At 45.0% G+C, this 19,195-nt stretch overlaps 2 protein-coding genes across 3 annotated transcripts in view; one reads left to right on the top strand and one right to left on the bottom strand.

Annotated features, from left to right (window-relative positions):
• Positions 1-1,387, bottom strand: part of USP46 (ubiquitin specific peptidase 46) — a 69,298-nt gene extending 67,911 nt beyond the window's left edge. The window contains exon 1 of one of the 2 annotated variants that reach the window (XM_010369009.2): positions 1,172-1,387. In XM_010369009.2, coding sequence (XP_010367311.1) covers positions 1,172-1,207 — 36 coding nt within the window. In that variant the 5' untranslated portion in view covers positions 1,208-1,387. The remainder of the gene's footprint in view (positions 1-1,171) is intronic. The other variant, XM_030922457.1, reaches the window with a different exon arrangement.
• Positions 1,264-3,580, top strand: LOC104666880 (laforin-like). Its single transcript, XM_030922459.1, has 2 exons — positions 1,264-1,725; positions 2,974-3,580. The coding sequence occupies exons 1-2, from the start codon at positions 1,269-1,271 to the stop codon at positions 2,979-2,981; spliced, it is 465 nt and encodes a 154-aa protein (XP_030778319.1). The 5' UTR covers positions 1,264-1,268; the 3' UTR covers positions 2,982-3,580.
• The last annotated feature ends 15,615 nt before the right edge of the window (positions 3,581-19,195 follow it).

The following is a 19,195-nucleotide window of genomic DNA, read 5'->3' as shown; positions in this document are numbered from 1 at the left end:
GTGGGACAGAAGATTTAAAAAGCTATGTGATGGGGGAAGGGCAGCCAGATCACCTTACACCAGGGCTTCTCCATCAAGCTTCCTTGGATTCCCTTTAGGGGCCAGTATTACTAGCTTCTAGGGAGGTTTTCCTCAAACTGGCACTGTAAGAGCACGTGTTGCCTCCGGGGACCAGCTTGGGAGGGGGCTGGAGGGGGGCGGGGTGCAGTCTAAAGAATGGAGCAAAACACACATCATCTCACCCTGCAAGGGACAGCAATGCCTTACTCCAGTCTGAGCTCCCAAAGGCTCTGACAAGTGGAGGTGCCAGCAGGGTCCACCCTGGGGACCCAAGGGCTGGAGATTCTTCCTACAGAAAAAGGGAAAGCAATGGGGGAAGCCCAAATTAAAGTGACCACCGCGTCATGGGCTCGGACTGCATCAGAACCCAGTGATGTCCCTGGCTGTATCCATGCCCGCCAGCCTCCCCTAGGTCTACAGCGGATAAGGTAGGAAAACCCTGGAGACCTCCTCCAAACCCACAGTCGGCCCCACCCTTAAGGCCTGCAAATATTACCGCTACAGACCCTTGTTCCTTTTTCACAGATGGGGAAACTGAGGCATGCGGAGCAAATTACGGTGCTTTTTCAAACCAGGTTGAAGTTCACTTCTCTAGCCACAATTTTGCACTTTTTTCCAGCTTTATTACATTTCCAATTTCTCCAGATACACAATTGGTGTTGCAAAGTGAATTTTAAACACCGCTGAAGGACTGAACTCAAAATGACAGGAGGGCAGTCTGGGCGTCCAACAAGGCCGACTTGACCGCAAGAAGAGGATGGGTGCCCCCACCTCCACATTATCCCCCACCCCCTCCCTGGGGACGTTCAGGTTCGGTCGCTTCCCTTCCCTCAAGCCGCTTCCACCACAACCCAAGGGCGGGGGCGCAGCAGCTGGGCCCCGGGATCGCAGGGCGGGCTCTGATGTACCGGGGCTGAGGCGGACGCGGGGGGCTCTGGGACCCTCCCCGGCCGCTGAGGGGGCTGCGACCGCGCGCCCAGCTCGGCGGCCGGTAACTTCTGGCGGCGCGGACCTCGCCGCCCCAGCCGCCGGGCGTGTGGTGCAGTTCGGGCTTCCCTTTCTTTGCCTCGCCGCGAGTCGGGCGCGACCCCGAGGCGGCTCGGCCACTCACCATATTACAGATGGAGGCGATGTTTCGGACAGTCATTAGTCTAAAGGTTGCAGCGATCCCTCACCGCCATCTTTACAAGGGGAAACCGGGACTGCCCATGGTGGCGCGCTGGCGGGGAGGCCGGGCGGCGGCGCGGCGGCCTGGGGTCCAGCTTTCAGTTTGGCTGGGAGAGGGAGGCCGGGAGGAGGAGGCGGCGGCGCGGGGAGGGCGGGGAGGGAGCGCGGAGGGGCGGGGAGTGGCGGAGCGAGGGAGCCTGGGCCGCGGCCGGCGGCGCGGGGAGGAGGGGCAGCCCGGCGCGCCGCGTGAGTCCCAGCCGGCCGCTCCGAGCGCTCCGGGCTGGGTTCCCGGGCCCCGCCGCGCCGCCTCCCTCCCCGCCCGGCTTGGCCTCCTGCTTTTCCATTTGATTCCCTGCCTCTCTCTATTCGGACTGGAATGCCGGGCCAGGCTCCGGGGCGCGCCGCTGCGGCAGCCGCACCCCGCACGTCCCCCCTGGCCGACTCCGACGCGGAAGCAGCGGCCCTCCTCGCCGTCGGGGAGCCAGGGAGCCGGGGACGGCACGGGGCGCGGGGTGGGGAGGCGGGAGGCCCGGGCCGGGACGAACCCGGGGCCGCCTTCCGTCCTCGGTTTTTCTTCGTCGCCTTCCTCCCGCCGCGCCTCGGCAGCCTCCGGTGTTTAGTTTTTGGCGAGGGGTAGAGGTGGCAACGTCCAACTTTTAGTTCCTCCCGAGGGTTCCAACCAGATGGCACCGGCGGGGACCCAAGAAGTAAAATGGGGCGAGGACACCGGAGCGGTCAGAGAGCTCTCGTCAGCCGCGGGCCGGGCGCCCGAGAAAGGGCGCCGGGAGGGGAGAGGAATCCGGGTCTGGGCGGAGGCCAGCAGCGGCGCCCTTGGGCGGCTTGTAACATTAGCGGGTCCAAAGGAGATGTCCCGGTTCCGCGCACGCACTAAAGAGCGGAAGGAACGAAAACAAAACTTTTCCATATCTTCAAGGCAGGCATACCCCTCTCAGGCATGCCCAGCGTCCAGTTGTTGAGATGGGCGCTGTATGGGATCATGCACATTTCCCGCATTAAAGGTCGTGTCTGTGGGTTCAGAGGGTGAGTCTGTGCACCACTTAGCAGATAGGTCCACGCGAATTGAAGGGGCCGGTTTCTGAATGTGTGAAACAGTTACACATACAAGGTTGCAATTCGATGCTTTCATGGGAGAAGTTGTACAAGTGAGATGCGTGATAAATTCTTAAATCAATATATTTAATGACAAATTGAATCAGAAGAAAAATTAGTTGAAGATAGCTTTTATCTAACCAAGAGTAAACATTTGAGAGCCGTTGATTGCTAACATCCCTAGGATCTGGGGAGGAAACAGACAGACTCGTTGACTGAAGGTTTTGGGAGTCATGTCACTGTGTTTTCCAGTGGACATAAGAAATAATATTCCTGCTTAAGCCTTTCAACCTAAATATTATTTCCAAATACATCCTGATGATAATTTCTTCCATTGTAAGTCATGACTGATTTTCCTCTCTCTCTCTCTCTCTCTCTCTCTTTGTTGTTGCTTTTTTTTTTTTTTTTGAGACGGAATCTCGCTCTGTCGCCCTCTCTTTGTTTTTTAAGAGACAGGGTCTCTATGTTGCCCAGCCTGATCTCGAACTCCTGGGCTCCAGTGATCATCCCACCTTGGCCTACCAAAGCGCTGGGACAACAGGCGTGAACCACTGCACCCAATGCTTACATTCATGATCTCCTTTAATCGCCACTGTAACTATTAGCCGGTAGATGCTATTATCTCCTTTTTTGCAGATCAGTAACATAAGGCTTAGAGGATCAAGTATCTTGCCCAGATGCCTTACCGAAATGCTACAGATGAAGTTGGTGTGGTAACCTGGGCTGAGCACTCTGGGAGAGGAAGAGAAGAGAGAAGACAAAAAACAACTGAGCTATGACCAGTCCCAACACAGAGGCCCAGAAAACTTTAAGATTTGAGGATTAATGTCTCAAGGTCAGGAGCAACCTCAAGGCTAAAACTCAGATCTCAGGACTCAATTTCACAGAAGTTCCACTATAAAGGCATTAATCCAAATCTTTAAATGATATGAAAATTTTATAATAAGAGTTCAATATTTCTGCCAACATTGGCACATGGATTGCAAAGTCCACAGGATTGAAAACACCATCAACATAATGGAAATTGAACAGCATCTGATTACTGAGTGCTATATCAGCAAGTTAAATGGATCTTTTGCATACATTTTAATGGTGTATATCCTAAAACTGAAGTGTTCAATATAAACATCCAGATTGAAACTCAGGCAGTGAATTACATACACAACAAATCAATTGAACATGGCAGAGCTTGTCAGACTCATGAAAGATTAAATACATTTTACATTTCCACAAGTGTAGTATTCAGAGGTCTAAATTGGAAAATTCTTGGGTTGAAGAAGAATAATCATAATCTTAGCTTCACTCATTGAGGAAACATTATTCAGGGATGATAAGAGGTAAAACCTTAAAAATATTGACAAGCTAATGAGAGAACTTTGAGATAAGCTGATATGCAGGTGTCGTTAGGACTGGGAAAAGCAAGAAAATGGAAGGATGGGTTAGAGGGTGGCACTAAACGGCTGATACGGTTTGGATATCTGTCCCCACCCAAATCTTATATTAAATTGGAATCCCCAATTCTGGAGGCAGGGCCTGGTGGAAGGTGTTTGGAACATGGGGGAGGATCCCTCATGGCTTGGTGCTGTCTTCACAATAATGAGTGAGTTCTCCCGAGATCTAGTCATTTAAAAGTGTGCGGCACCTCCTCACTACCCCCCCCCCAACTCTCTCTTGCTCCTACTCTGCCATATGAGATGTATGTTCCCCCTTTGCCTTCCACCATGATTAGAAGCTTCATTTGCCCTCCTCAGAAGCAGATGTTGGTGCCATACTTCCTATATAGCCTGTAGTACCATGAATCTCTGCTTTATAAATTACCTGGTCTTGGGGATTTCTTTATAGCAATGCAAGAATGACCTAATACAGAAAACATACCGAGAAGTAAGTCATTGCTGTAGAGATACCTGAAAATGTGGAAGCAGCTTTGGAACTCAGTAACAGGCAGAGGTTAGAGGAGTCTGTAGGGCTCAGAAGAAGATAGAAAGATGAGGGAAAGTTTGGAATTTCTTAGGGACTGGTTAAATGGTTGTGACCAAAATGCTGATGGCTAGGCCGTGAACAGAATGCACCCAAGCACTTTGCTAAGGCAAAACATGTGTGACCTCTGCTGTAGTTCCCCATAAGTTCCTTATTTCCATTCGAGACCTCAGAAGCCTGGACTTCAAACCAAAATGCTGACAGTGATGTGGACAGTGAAGTCCAGGTTGCTGAGGCCTCAGATGGAAATTAGGAACTTACTGGGAACTAGAGCAAAGGTTACGCAATGTTACGCCTTAGCAAAGAGCTTGACTGCATTCTGTTCATGCCCTAGGAATCTGTGGAAGTTTGAACTTGAGAGTGATGATTTAGGGTATCTGGCAGAAGAAATGCCTAAGCAGCAAAGTGATCGAGAAGTGGTGTGACTGCTTCTGGCAATCTATGCTCAGATGTGGGAGCAAAGACAAAAGGTAGAACTTATGTTTAAAAGGGAAGCAGAGCAAAAAATTGTTTGGAAAATTTGCAGCCTGGCCATGTGGCAGAGAAAGAAAAAAGCTTTTTCAAGAGAGGAATTCAAGCAGGCTGTGGGACAATTGCTTGCTAGAGATGTTTGCAGGATTAAAGGGGAGCCAAGTGCTACTGTCCAAGACAATAGGGAAAAAGCCTTGAAGGCGTTTCAAAGAACTTCAAAGTAGCTTCTCCCATCATAGGCCCAGAGGCCTAGGAGGAAAGAATAGATTCATGGACTGGGCCCAGGGCCCTAGTGCCTTGCACAGCCTTGGGACACTGCTCACCACATCCTAGCTGCTCCTGTTCCCACTCTTGCTGTGGCTCAAAGGGGCCTACATACAACTTGGACTGCCACTTTGGAGAATTCAAACAGTAAACCGTGGTAGCTTTCATGTGGTGTTAAGCCTGCAGGCACACAAAGTGCAAGAATCATGGATTCTTGGCAGCCTCTGCCTAGATTTCAGAGGATATATGGCAAAGTCTGTTTGTCCAGGCAGAAGCCTATTGCAGGGGTGGAGACCTTACAAAGAACCTCTACTAGGGTGGTGTAGAGGGGAAATGTGGGGTTGGAGGCTCCAACAGGGTCACCACTGGGGCACTGCCTAATGGAACTATAGGAAGTGGGCCACTGCCCTCCAGACCCAGGGATGATAGATCCACCAGCAGCTTGTATTCTATACTTGGAAAAGCCACAGACAGCAGCCCATGAGGACAGCCTTGGAGTCTCTACCCTGCAAAGCCATAGGAGCAGGACTGCTGAAGGCCTTGGGCCCTGACCCCCATCCCCCGCCCTTGTACCAATGTGGCCTGGATGTGGGACATGGTGTCAAAGAAGATTATTTTGGAACTTTAAGATTTAGTGGCTTCCCTCCTGAGTTTTGGACCTGTGTGGGGCCTGTAGCCCCTTTCTTTTGGCCAATTTCCCCATTTTTGGGATGGGAACGTTTACCCAATGCCTATACTCCCATTGTATCTTGGAAGTACATAATTTGTTTTTGATTTTACAGGCTTATAGATGAAAGCGACTTCCCTTGTCTCAGTTGAGGCTTTGGACTTTGGACTTTTGAGCTAATGCTAGAATGAGTGAAGATTTTGGGGGCCTATTGGAAAAGAATGATTGTAGTTTGCAATGTGAGAAGGACATGAGATTTGGAGGGGCCACAGGTGGAATGGTATAGTTTCTCTATCTCTCTTGCTCCTGCTCTGCTGTATGCGATACCTGTTCCCCCTTTGCCTTTCACCATGATTGAAAGCTTTGTGAGGCCTCCTCAGAAGCCGAGCAGATGCCAGTGCCATGCTGCCTGTACAGCCTGCAGAACCATGAGCCAAGTAAACCTCTTTTCTTTATAAATCACTTAGTCTCGGATATTTCTTTACAGCAATGTAAGAATGGCCTAATACAATAGCCTAAACTAATTTGAGGGAGGTGATGTGTCTCTTGCTTCACAAAGTATGGTTCATGGACTAACAGTATTGGCATCACCAGGAGGTTGTTAGAAGTACAGACTTTCAGTTCCCATCCCAGACCTAATAAATCAGACTCTCCAAAAACTTTGGGGAGCACTGCTCCAGCCAATGACTTGTGGTAGAATGACTTCTGTTTTTGCCTCACCAGCATCCATTCTCCTTTCAGTAATAACTCCTAGCTTCTACTTTGGGGAACTTTCCATCTCCCACACTCAGACCTAGGGTTCAAATGTGGCTAACCTAGCCCCCTGTGACCAGAGGAAGGCACATGATCCAGGCCTGGCCAATGACAGTGCCTCATGCCCCAGCCAGAGTGACTGGTTCAGCCAAGAGGATGTAATATGAGCTGAGCCAATGAGACTTAGCCCTGGTACTTTTGGGAAAGAAATGCTCCCCTTCCTGAGTTTGCTGAGCTGGTAAGATATTCATCTACAGCAGCCATCTTTCCACTACCTGAGAATGAAGCCAACACAGGAAAATGAAGCTGAGAAATGAAAGACATCCTAACAACTTCATTTATCCACTCGCTACCAGATCTGAATCCTGGGATTTTTAGTAACTCAAGCCAGTATAGTCTTCATTTTCTTTGGCCAGTTCAAACTGGATGTCTACTAGTTCCAACTGAAAGAATCCTAATACATCAGTCTCTTCCTGTCCCTGAAATTCGTTAGGCTCATTCTGAATCTTTGATGTTTCCTTTTCCTCTCTTCTTTGCCTGTGTTTAATCCATTTTGCATTGCTATAAAGGAATACCTAAGACTCAGTAATTTATAAAGAAAAGAGATTTATTTGGCTCACAGTTCTGCAGTCTACACAAGCATGGCACCAGTATCTGCTCAGCTTCTGGTGAGGCCACCAGAAGCTTTAACTCATGGCAGAAGGCGGAGGGAGAGCAGGTGTGTCATATGGCGAGAGAGGGAGCAAGAGAGGGGAGGGATAATTCTCTCTCTTGTTTTTTTTGGCCATCAGATCTCGTGGTAACTAATAAAGCAAAAATTAATTCATTACCATGGCACGGACACCAAGCCATTCCGAAAAGATTCACCCCCATAACCCAAACACCTTCCACCAGGTCCCACCTTCAGTATTGGAGATCACATGGGGGACAAATATGCAAACTATGTCACTGCTCTCTAAACCAGTTTAGAGGGTTCAAAGTTTGCCTCCTCCAGATGTGCCTCTTGCCTGAGACCTTCCCATATAGCTTCCCACACATACTGCTCTCCCCAGCCCATCAGTGAATTCCTGTGTCCAGGTGGCTAATGGTTCCACACTTACCCTTCAGCTGTGACCAGTTTTGTGTCCACCTCTGTCTTCCTCTCTCTTTTTGCTTAGATGACACCCACTCAACCTGTAGATGTCCCCTGCTATAGGTGAGATACCCTTGTTATATGTTCTTATAGCACCACCTGTCTTCCCTTTGTGGCACTTATATTTGTAAATATATTCATGCCACAGAGTACTGCATGAAGACAGTCGAGTGGGTGGTTCAAACATAGACCCTGGTGTGAGCCTACCTGGACTAGCTATATGACCTTGGGCAAGTTTCTTAACCTCTCTATACCTCAATTTCCTTATTTATAAGGTGAAGATACTAAGAGTACCCCCTCAGAGTGTGATTTTGTTAATTTATGTAAAGTCCTAAGAACGTGCCTGGCACAAAATAGGCACTGTATAAGTGATATCTATTATTGTTGTACATGGGATTATTTGATGTCTGTATCCCAACTCCCATCAGACATGAAAAAATAGGTCTGCTTTTGATCACCATTTTACACTTAAAGAAAAGGGCCAGGCTAGGCATGGTGGTTCACACTTATAATTCCAGCCCTTTGGGAGGCTGAGGCAGGTGGATTGCTTGAGCCTAGGAGTTCGAGACCAGCCTGGGCAGCATGGCAAAACCCCATTTCTATAAAAAAAAAAAAAAAAAAAAAAAAAAAAAAAAAAAACACCTAGCTGGGTGTGGTGGTGTGTGCCTGTGGTCCCAGCTACTCAGGAGGCTGAGATGGGAGAATCACTTGACCCTGGGAGGTCAAGGCTACAGTGAGCCAATAATTGTGCCACTGCACTACAACTTAGGTGACAAAGTGAGACCCTGTCTCAGACAAAAAAAAAGAGGGCAGCCAGGCATGGTGGCTCATTCCTGTAACCCTAGCACTTTAGCAGGCTGAAGCAGGAGGATTGTTTGAGGCCAGGAATTCAAGACTAGCCTGGTCAACATAGAATGATGCTATCTCTACAGAAAATTTTTAAAAATTTGCTGGAAATGGTGGTGTGTGCCTGTAGTCCTAACTACTTGGCAGGCTGAGGTTGAAGGATTGCTTGACCCTGGGAGTTTGAGGCTGCAGTGAGCCATGATCAGGCCACTGCATTCCATCTTTGGGCAACAGACCAAGACTCTGTCTCTATTAACTAAGTAAATAACTAAATAAAAAGGAAAGTACAGTCCAGGCATGGTGGTTCATGTCTTTAATCCCAGCACTTTTGGGGGGCCCAGGCAGGCAGATCACCTAAGGCCAGGAGTTTGAGACCAGGCTAGACAGTATGTTGAAACCCCATCTCTACAAAACAAAAAAATAAATAAATAAGAACAGAAGTTAGCTGGGCATGGTAGTGCATGCCTATGGTTCTAGGTACTCTAGAGGCTGAGGTGGGAGGATTGTCTGAGCCCAGGAGGTGGAGGTTGCAAAGACCCTGTGTCAGAAGAAGGAAGGAAGGAAGGGAGGGAGGGAAAGAGAAAGAAAGAGAAAAGGGAGGGAAGGAAGGAAGGAGGAAGGGAGGGAAAGGAAAAGAAGAAAGAAAGGAAGGAAGGAAGGAAGGGAGGGAGGGAAGGAAGGAAGGAAGGAAGAAAGGAAGAAAGAAAGGGAAAGGAAAGGAAAGAGGGAGGGAGGGAAGGAATGGAAGAAAGGAAGGAAGTGAGGGAGGGAGGGAAGGGAAAGGAAGGGAAGAAGAGAGAAAGAGGAAGAAAAAGAAAAAAGGAAGGAAGGAAGGAAGGAAGCAGAAAAGAGAAAAATGTCCGTAGGAGTAGCCAATAAATTGAATACTGAATTTGGACAATTGCCTTTCTCTAAGTGGTCTAGAAGCTTCTGGAGGGAAGGAATCTTGTCTTGTGCATTTAAAAAAAAAAAAAAATCGTATCCAGTCTTAAGTACTGTGCCTGGCACATTAATTCCTTTCCTCTTTTCCCCTCACTGCCAAATGAGTTATTGCCACTCACTTGATATGCAGACACTGGCTGTCTGATATGGAAAAATATTTTTCTGGCTGTAGACTTGAGTTTGATTACCAAATTGATTTCTGTGAATTATATTTCAATTCTGTGCAGAACTTTTTGACAGCCCTTTTCTTTAATAATCATGTATCCAATAAATATTTATTAAAGACATATTCTGTGCCAGATACTGTGTGAGGCACTTGCCATCCTGGGATAAAAGAAGGTGGAACTGGTGCTTACATAACTCAATTTGTAATGCAGCATTCATTGGCATTGTTAATTAATGTCTTTGCTACTTTTTGTGTGCTATTAGTATAAGGATAAGATAACTTTGGCGTGAGTATCAAATTAGAATTCCTACAATGGAAACTACATCTAAAACCATAGGTGTATTTATGGGTGGTTAAGATGCCCTAAGTTAGCCAGGAAGGGTGGCACATGCCTATAGTCCCGTGTACTTGGGAGGCTGTGACGAGAGGATCACTTGAGCCCAGAAGTTCGAGTTCAGCCTAGCTGACATAGTGAGACACCATCTCTGTTAAAAAATAATAATAATAAAAGTTGTTTAAGCCTTTGAAACAATTGTCATATTTTGAACTGCCAAGTGAAAGGCCACTGAAGGATTTTTAAGCTAAGTTGGAATGTGATTAGATTTTTATTTGATAATACCTTTTGATTAACTGAAAGAATGGATTACTCTAGCTGGCTACACTCTGGGGAAAAAGGGTTAAAAGATAGCAACATTTTTCTTGGTGAGACCAGTTAGAAATCTGTGGTGAGAGAGTCGGAGAGTTGTTGATAGTCTGAATTTAGGGGAGTGGCCATGGAAAAAGAGAGGTAGGCATACTGAAGACTTTTTTTGGAGGTAGTCAGCTGAATTTGTGATTGCCTGGGATGAAGGACAAGGGCCAGTCCCAGATTTCTGAGATTTCTGACTGGAATGAAGAGAAATGTCATTTTGGGTTTTTGTTTTGTTTTGTTTCACAATTGGGAATGCTGAAGGAGAAGGTTCAGGTGAGGTAATGAGGGAGAAATGAGTTTGGTTCAGAAATGTCACCTTTGAGATAACCATGAAACACCTGAATTGTTTTATCAAGTAAGCCCTTTGCTGTACACATGTAGAGCTCAGAAGAAAAGTCTGCACTGTGGAAATAAATCTAAGAGTGATTAACATATAGAAGATAATGGAGGACACACAATTATGGATTAAAATGCCCAGAGAGTGTCAAGTGAGATACAGACAAGCGTGTAGTTCATGAAGAGCTCCTCCGTGCACAGAGCAGGTGGATAAAGAGTAGCCAATGAAAATCAAAAGAGAAATTCCAAAGTGGCAGAAGGAAAGCCAAATTGGCCTGGCACAGTTGTTCATGCCTATAATCCCAACACCTTGGGAGGCTATGACAGGAGAATCGCTTGAGGCCAGTAGTTCAATACCAGCCTGGGCAACACAGTGAGATACCCATCTCTACAAAAAAAAAAAAAAAAAAATTAATTAGCCAGGCATGGTGGCACATGCCAGGAGACCTAGTTACTCAGGAGGCTGAGGACAGAGTATTGCTTGAGCTCAGGAGTTTCAGGCTGCGGTGAGCTATGATCACACCACTGCACTCCAACCTGGGTGACAGAGTGATACCCTGTCTCTAAAAATAAATAAATCAATTTTTTAAAAAAAGAAAATCCAAATTAACACACAACATCACAAAAGCCAAAGAGTATTTCAAGATGGAGGGAGTAGTCAAATATATCAAATACAGCCAAGTGACCAAGGAAGATAGATAATAATATTAACAATGGTCACTTCTTGAACAAGACTTTAAGCTGCATTTAATACTTTTGACGACCCTGTGAAGGAGGTAATATTAAAATTCCTATTGCGAGGATCGCTTGGGGCCAGGAGTTCAAGGCCAGCCTGGGCAACATAGCAACACTCTGTCTCCTACAAAATAAAAAATAAAAAAAATTAGCTAGGCAAGGTGGCACACACCTGTAGTCCTAGCTACTCGGGAGACTAAGGCTGAAGGATTGCTTGAGCCCATGAGTTAGAGGTTGCAATTCATAGAGCTATGAACATACCACTGCACTACAGCCTGGATGACTGGATGACCAGAGTGAGACTCCATTTCTAAAAAAGACATTTTTTAAAAAATCGCCACTGCAGAGAAGAGGAAGCTGAAGCTGAGAACTTAAGTAACTTTCCAGAGTCCAGTGAGCATTGTCTCAGCAGAGCCTATTACTAAAGAGTTCTTTGAATTCTATCAAGGGCAGTCTGGGTGGAATGGTTGGGAGATAATACATACGGGAAGGGGTTGATCAGTGAAAAGCACATGAAAAGACAGACTCTAAAAGAGGTTTGGCTGTGAAGGAAATGAGAGATAGGTAGTAGACAATTGGAGATCTCAAAAATGCCTTCAGTGGGTGATTCTCTGCCTGGTCTGCAAAGACCTCTTCTCATCTGGCTCTTCCCTGACTCTTCCAACTTTTAAGCCAAAGACAGCACTCACTTCATACTTCCAGGCCTACAGGCTCACAACGCCTCCTGTCATCTTCCTTTTGTTTCAAGTTGACTCGTTCCTCAAAACTCAGTTCAAACTTCACTTCCATAGGAAGTCTTCTCAACCTCATCTTCCTCAGTAAGTTTTCATCAAAAGTCACTTTTTGTAATTCTTTAAAAACCTAAACTGCCCAGCACAGTGCTAGGCACCTGCACAGGTGGTTCTCAGATACTCACCAGGTAATGAATGATTTTACCTGAAACACTTGGCTTACTTGATCAGAACCAGCATACTCACCACCCTGCTTTCCTGATGGTTCTCTCCCTTCTCCACATTCTGGTCTGAATTACATGGAGCTGAGAGCCCTTGAGTGTATGGGAGGATGGAATTTAGAAGGTAAGTGCATGGGAAGGAAATTGAAGCCAAGAAGCTTCCATGGAAATGAGACTTCCTAGAGAGGTTTAGCCATAAAGAGAGATCTCAAACAGCAGCTTCAGGGAGACAAGAGAATAAATAGGTTTTTTGATTTATTTGTTCCTTTCATCAAAATAGTTCATGTGAAAAACCTTGAGTATGTTTGTCATCAAAAGGTGAGAGGTTCATGAACAGGGGGGTTTGATGGGGGAAGTTATTAGAAGGAGTGGAGGGTGGGGCAGATCAAGTGCCTGGAAGCTTTAGAAAGGGAGAAGTCATTTCATTAGGTTGAAAAAATTAATCTGAGATGCCCTACCTCTTCTCCATAGACAGAAATATCTTCTCCTTCATTATGCTCAAGGAGTTCCACTGCCTTGCTTACTGCTCAGTCCCCCAGAACAGCAGACACATAGTAGGGCTCAATAAATTTTTGCTGAATGAAGTTATGATCCAAAGAGGATAACACTGGAAGAGTGCTAAGCATAGACTCTAGGATAAGGTAAGTAAATATAGAGTTCCACAGTGGGCAAGTCTATGCAAACCTACCCCAAAGTCCGAGGCAGCTGAGAGGGCGAAGAAAGAGGCTGAGAAATCTGGTTTCTCAGAAAGAAACATTTAATAGGTACTTATGAACAGTAGCCTTGTATGTGTCTCAGGTGGCATGAGGCAAAATGGTGGATTCCCCACCATTACCCCCATGACCCGGGGCTTAAATACTACAGGGAAAGCAGTGGCTCAGAAGGGATTTGTAGGACAATTGAAGTATTATAACATCAAGGTTATTTGACCTAAGGGCAGGACCAGGACTGGGGGTCAGTATGTGCTCTTACACAGGGAACAATAGATAAATTGGAAATCTCAGAGGCCTTCCCAGCACTGGGGTTAATCAGAAGCTAACATGGTAAATTAGCACCCAAGATAGAGTTGCTTTGGCCTCCACATGTAGCCTGGTCTTATTTAGAACAGAATTTCTTTGGGAATGTTTACATTCCTTCCATGGCCACAAACAGTTTACAATAAAGGCAAAGCTATTTCTTCTATCCAGATTATTCCTCAGTGTCCTCCCAGCCCCTTACTATGGGTCACTTCCACAACTTTAACAATCCCACCACCTGGTGGAAGGGCAAGTATTCCAAAGAGGCACCCTGAACGAGACTTCTCTCAGAGAGGCAGCACCCTATAATTTTCTTTGGTCCTGTCCTTCTAGAAAGCTGTAAGCCATTTGGCCCATTGAAAACAAGGTAAGACCATTCTAAATGTCCTTGCTGTACAGTTTTGTCCCCAGTTGGGGTGCGGGTTTCACTCTTCCACTTCTTCTTGGAAAATTAGGTAGACAGCCAGATTAGGGTTTACAGTGGCAGGGCCACAGGCATAGCATCCTCCTAGTGGCAGCTGTGGTACTCTATACTCGGAAAGCACTAAGCAAATGCCAGACATTGCTTACCGTCACCAGTGGCCAAAAAGAGGTAGGCTGTAACTGACCAGGCAAAATTCTTTACTCAATTGTTAAGCCTTTCAAGATCTACATGAACCAGGTAAATGAATTCAAAAGTCTCAAGGGTGCTAATGGATTCAAATGATCACAAATGTCTTGTGCTTTTTTAAACGGAATTCTGGTTCAACTGAAACCTTTGAAAAACGTGACACTGTAGATGTTTCCATTTTCAGCATTGCATTCATTGCCATTTGGACTTTTTAAATAAAAAGGGAAACACAAGGATAGCTTAATTATCTTTGAGGGGCACAGTGATTATGACCATTTCACAGAAATCACTGATAAAATAATGAGTTTCAATTATTTCCTATATTTCCTATATTCAATTTATTTCCTAAAGGAGTAGGTTCCTATAGGTTATTATGACTTTTTAAAGAGTTATTGTTTTTATGTCTCAACACAAAGCATCACAATTTCTGTATGTTTTTAATGTTTTTGGTTAAATCATAACATGCATACAGAAAAGTACATAAATCTTAAGTAAATTGTCACAAAGCAAATACACTTGTATAATTACCAGACAGGGTGAAAGAACAGAACATTATCAGTATCACTAAACCCCCAACCTTCTCTGATTCTTCCAGTCGCTATCCCCTCTTCCCCATGGGTAACCCCTATTCTGACTTCTAACACTATAGCTTACTTTTGCTTGGGTTTTTTGTGTATGTTTATGTAACTAAAACCATGTAGTGTGTAGTGTGAGGTGGGTATCGTGTGGGCTCCTTTAATCTCAGCTACTTGGGAGGCTGGGGGAGGAGGATACACTTGAGCTCATGTTTGAGTCTGGCCTGGGCAGCAAACGAAATCCCATCTCTAAATATATAAATATATAAATATATAAATATAAATATAATATATATATATGTGCTGGGTGCAGTGGCTCATGCCTATAATCCCAGCACTTTGGGAGGCTGAGATGGGCGGATCACTTGAGGTCAGGAGTTCAAGACCAGACTGGCCAACATGGTGAAACCCCATCTCTACTAAAAATATAAAAATTAGCCAGGCATGGTAGCAGGCATCTGTAATCCCAGCTACTCAGGAAGCTGAAGCAGGAGAACCTGGGAAGCAGAAGTTACAGTGAGCTGAGATGGCACTACTGCACTCCAGTCTGGGCAACAGAGCAAGACTCCCTCTTAAAAGTAATAATAATAGGGGCTGGACACAGTGATTCATGCCTGTAACCCCAGCACTTCAGGAGGCCGAGGCAGGCCAATCACAAGGTCAGGCGTTTGAGACCAGCCTGGCCAACATGGTGAAACCCCGTCTCTACTAAAAATATAAAAAATTAGCTGGGCGTAGTGGCAGACGCCTATAATCCCAGCTGCTCAGGCGGCTGAGGCAGGAGAATCGCTTGAACCTGGGAGGCAGAGGTTGCAGTGAGACAAGATCTCACCACTGCACTCCAGCCCTGGTGACAGAGTGAGACTCTGTCTCAAATAATAATAATAATAAATAAATAAATAGTAAAATCATGCAGTGTATACTCTTGTGTCTGGATTCTTTTGCTTAATATTATATTTATAAGATTCAGCCATGTTGCTCAGAAAAGCTGTAGTCATTAGTTTTCATTGCTGTATAGTATTCTATTAAATGAAGATGCCACAGTTTATTTACAAATTCAATATTGATGGATTTGGGCTTGTTTCTAGTTTGAGGCTATTACCAAAAATGCTACTATGAACATTCTTCTGTGTATCCTTTGGTGTACATATGCACAGGTATCTGATTGGTAGATACCTAGGTAACATTGCTGGGTCATAGGATGTGCATATGTTCAACTTTATAATGCCAAGCAGGTTTAAGGTATCATATTAACATTCTCACTAGCAGAGCGTCAGAATTCTGATTGTTTCACATGTTCCTTATGCTTAGTATTGTCATCCTTTTTTTTTTTTTTTTTTTTTTTTTTTAAGACAGAGTCTCACTCTGTACTCTAGGCTGGAGTGCAATGGCATGGTCTCTTCTCACTGCAACCTCTGCCTCCCAGGTTCAAGCGATTCTCCCACCTCAGACTCCCAAGTAGCTGGGATTACAGGCACGCACCACCACGCCCGGCTAATTTTTTTTTTTGTATTTTTAGTAGAGACGGGGTTTCACCATGTTGGCCAAGCTGGTCTCGAACTCCTGACCTCAGGTGATCTGCCCACCTCTGCCTCCCAAAGTGCTGGGATTACAGGCATGAGCCACCACACCTGGCTGGCTTTTTAACTTTAGCCATTTTGGTGAGTATACAGCTGTATTTCATTGTGGTATTAATTTAAAATACTGTAATAAACAACCAATTGGGTTTCCTTTTATAGCAGAAAAGAGGGAACCATTTATAACTTGGTAATGCTCATAAAAATATTTTTGGCAACGAGTCCACATCATCCTATTTCCTTTTAGGATGGTCTCGATGATCAGTCCATGTCCCAACTAATACAAAGATAACAACATAGGATGTGACAGGGCTGTCCAAACCATCTGTTAAGCAGAAGGACTCATTTAATATCTCCTCGAAACAAAGAATGATAGAAAACTGAATAGCAGCCGGGTACAGTGGCTCATGTCTGTAATCCCAGCACTTTGGGAGTCCGAGGCAGGAGGATTGCTTGAGGCCAGGAGTTTGAGACCAGCCCTGGCAACATAGCCAGGCTAAAGTTTGCTAAAGTTAAAAAGTCTGACAATATTAATTATGAGGAGAATATGAAACATTGCTTAAACTCTCATCTCTACAAAAAATTTTTTTAATTAGCTGCCACTTAGGAGGTGGGAGGATCACTTAAGCCCAGGAGATCAAGACTACACTGCAGCCTGGGCAACAGAGCAAGACCTTGTCTCAAAAAAAAAAAAAAAAAGAGAAAGAAAAGAAAACTGAATAGTCAAAAATTATAATTAATAACAGAGAACTACCTTTAAAAAACTTAAATGTAAAATGTAGAATATATAGTTCAATTTGGCTCATCCAATACAACCAAATGAAAGCCAAGAGATTAGGTGATTAAGACCCACACCAGCTGTAGACAGAGCCAGAACTAGAAGTCTAGTCCATATACCCATGGCTTTTTATACCCTACCCAGAATTTTATTCAACATACTTAAGTCTAAAATTTCTCTTTAAACTCAATTTAATTGGCCAAAGTTCAGATTAATTCTGTAAATGCACTTAGCTAAGCGTGAAAAAGATCGGTATGTTCATATGCTGTAATTATATAGCCATGCTTTCTCTCCCTGACTAATTAGGAGACAACTCAACACTGAAATCCAGTCCCAACAGAACATGTTATCTGGCTATCACTCTGCAGAAAGACAAAAGCAGTCTATCTAAACTCCCACTACTTTATTCGCCAGCAAGTCAAGGCTTAGAGTTTTATAAAGCAATCCATGTATATAATTAGCTTTCTTTTCCTCTGAGAACTCGAAGGGGCTAGTTCCATAATGCGATAGCTTTCTTGTAGGAAGATGTCACCGTTGGCCAACCGTCAGTAAAGCATGGACTTTAAGTCATGGCTCTGCACCAATCAAATACATTCATCCAGAACTGCTAAGTAACAAAATAAAACTAATTTGTCCTTATAAGGTTTATGGTTTGAGTCTCTGCTAACAGCATCAGCAAACCAGCTACAAACTCTTTCACTAACCTTGATCTGGGAAATAGATGTTCTTTTCTATTTCACTGTGGCATTCAGGTACTATACCCCCTAATCAAAGGCCCCACAATGGTGGCTCACAGACATATTTGGTTTCACTATCACTGGTTTAAATTTGAATTAGAGCCAACACTTGAAATCTAGCGAGTTTACACAAAAATTCAGATTATCATCCTCTCTTGAACCATGAAAAGCTCTAGCCATTCAGGGTCAAGATTCCTGTTATGGGCCAGGTGTACTGAAAGAGAGTGGCCTCCCTGAGTGGAGAAAAGGTCTCCGTAGTTCACCACAGTCTCCCGTCCAGGCCTCTTTACTGCTTTATTCTCCCTTTCCTGGCCTCCATAGGCATTTGAGTTTACAACCCCTTCCCTAATCAAATGGCCTCAAGGTCAGGTTTCTGCCTGGAGAAAACAATGGTTGCACATTGCCAGCAATTTTTTAAAGTCTCAAAACAGGCTGCATATGATCGTGATACCTGCAGGGCCCTGGTGGATTGCCCAACCCTGCCCTTATTCATTCCCTTTCTATGGATTGGATATTGGTATCACACAGAGCTCCACTGGCATACAACCTAGCCAGAGAGATCTGGAACTTCTGTCATGCCCCATGAACCCGACTTTCATTCCTTCCTCCCAAGCACTGCACATGGGCAGAAAAGTGCTAAGAGATGTAGTTCAGTTTTCTCTAATCTGCAAGAAATTCAGGTGACAAAGAGATCTGTGCGTCGGACTCTCCCTTTCAGCCTCTGTGTGTTTCCCCTGTGAATCAGTGCATTCAACAATGCTATTTAAAATTCAATAAAGACAAATGAAATTATAAAAATGGATTATCACTTTTATGGAAAATCAACTAAACAAATGTTTTGCTCAGAATGTCAAGTATTAGGGGACTTGAATAAAATATTGAAAGTACATTCCCTAGGGGAGGTGAACAATTCAAAAAATAGGGCATATGGCAACAGTGCTAACTGATATTTCAATTACAAATGGCACTCCGTGTCCTAATGGAAGAGGAGCTGTGTTACCTGATGAGATGACACAAATCATGCAGTGGGGGTCTCAAGGGCCCAGTGGATAGCAGCTGTGCAGGATCTGAGGCTACGGATATGAGCAACACTGTGTCCCTGGCAATCCACAGGGGAAATTAGTTCACATATAGAACTATATATTACAGGATTTACTGTGGTAAAAGCTTCTAAAGTTCCAATAACAATAGATAGGCCAGGCACGGTGGCTCACACCTGTCATCCCAGCACTTTGGGAGGCTGAGGTGGGTGGATCACCTGAGGTCAGGAGTTCAAGACCAGCCTGGCCAACATGGTGAAACCCCGTCTCTACTAAAAATGCAAAAATTAGCTGGGCGTGGTGGCAGGCACCTATAATCCCAGCTACTCAGGAGGCTGAGGCATGAGAATCGCTTGCACCCAGGAGGCGGAGGTTGCAGTGAGCCAAGATTGTGCCGCTGCACTCCAGCCCGGGCAACAGAGAAAGACTCTGTCTCAAAAAAAAACACACAAAAAAAACAGATAGCCAGAACCCAGATGGTCTCAACAAAAATGCAGCACCACAAGGAGTTCAGCACTGCATAGCACTACTCCTGTCTGTTGGGCTCTTGTTGAAGGATCTAATTTATCTACCTTCCCTTCTCTTGAATCACC

The sequence above is a fragment of the Rhinopithecus roxellana genome, chromosome 2 (assembly GCF_007565055.1).
Source record: "Rhinopithecus roxellana isolate Shanxi Qingling chromosome 2, ASM756505v1, whole genome shotgun sequence".
In the NCBI taxonomy this organism is placed as follows: Eukaryota; Metazoa; Chordata; class Mammalia; order Primates; family Cercopithecidae; genus Rhinopithecus; species Rhinopithecus roxellana.
Note: the sequence above shows the minus strand (reverse complement) of the source record. Positions and strands in the feature narration are given on the sequence as shown.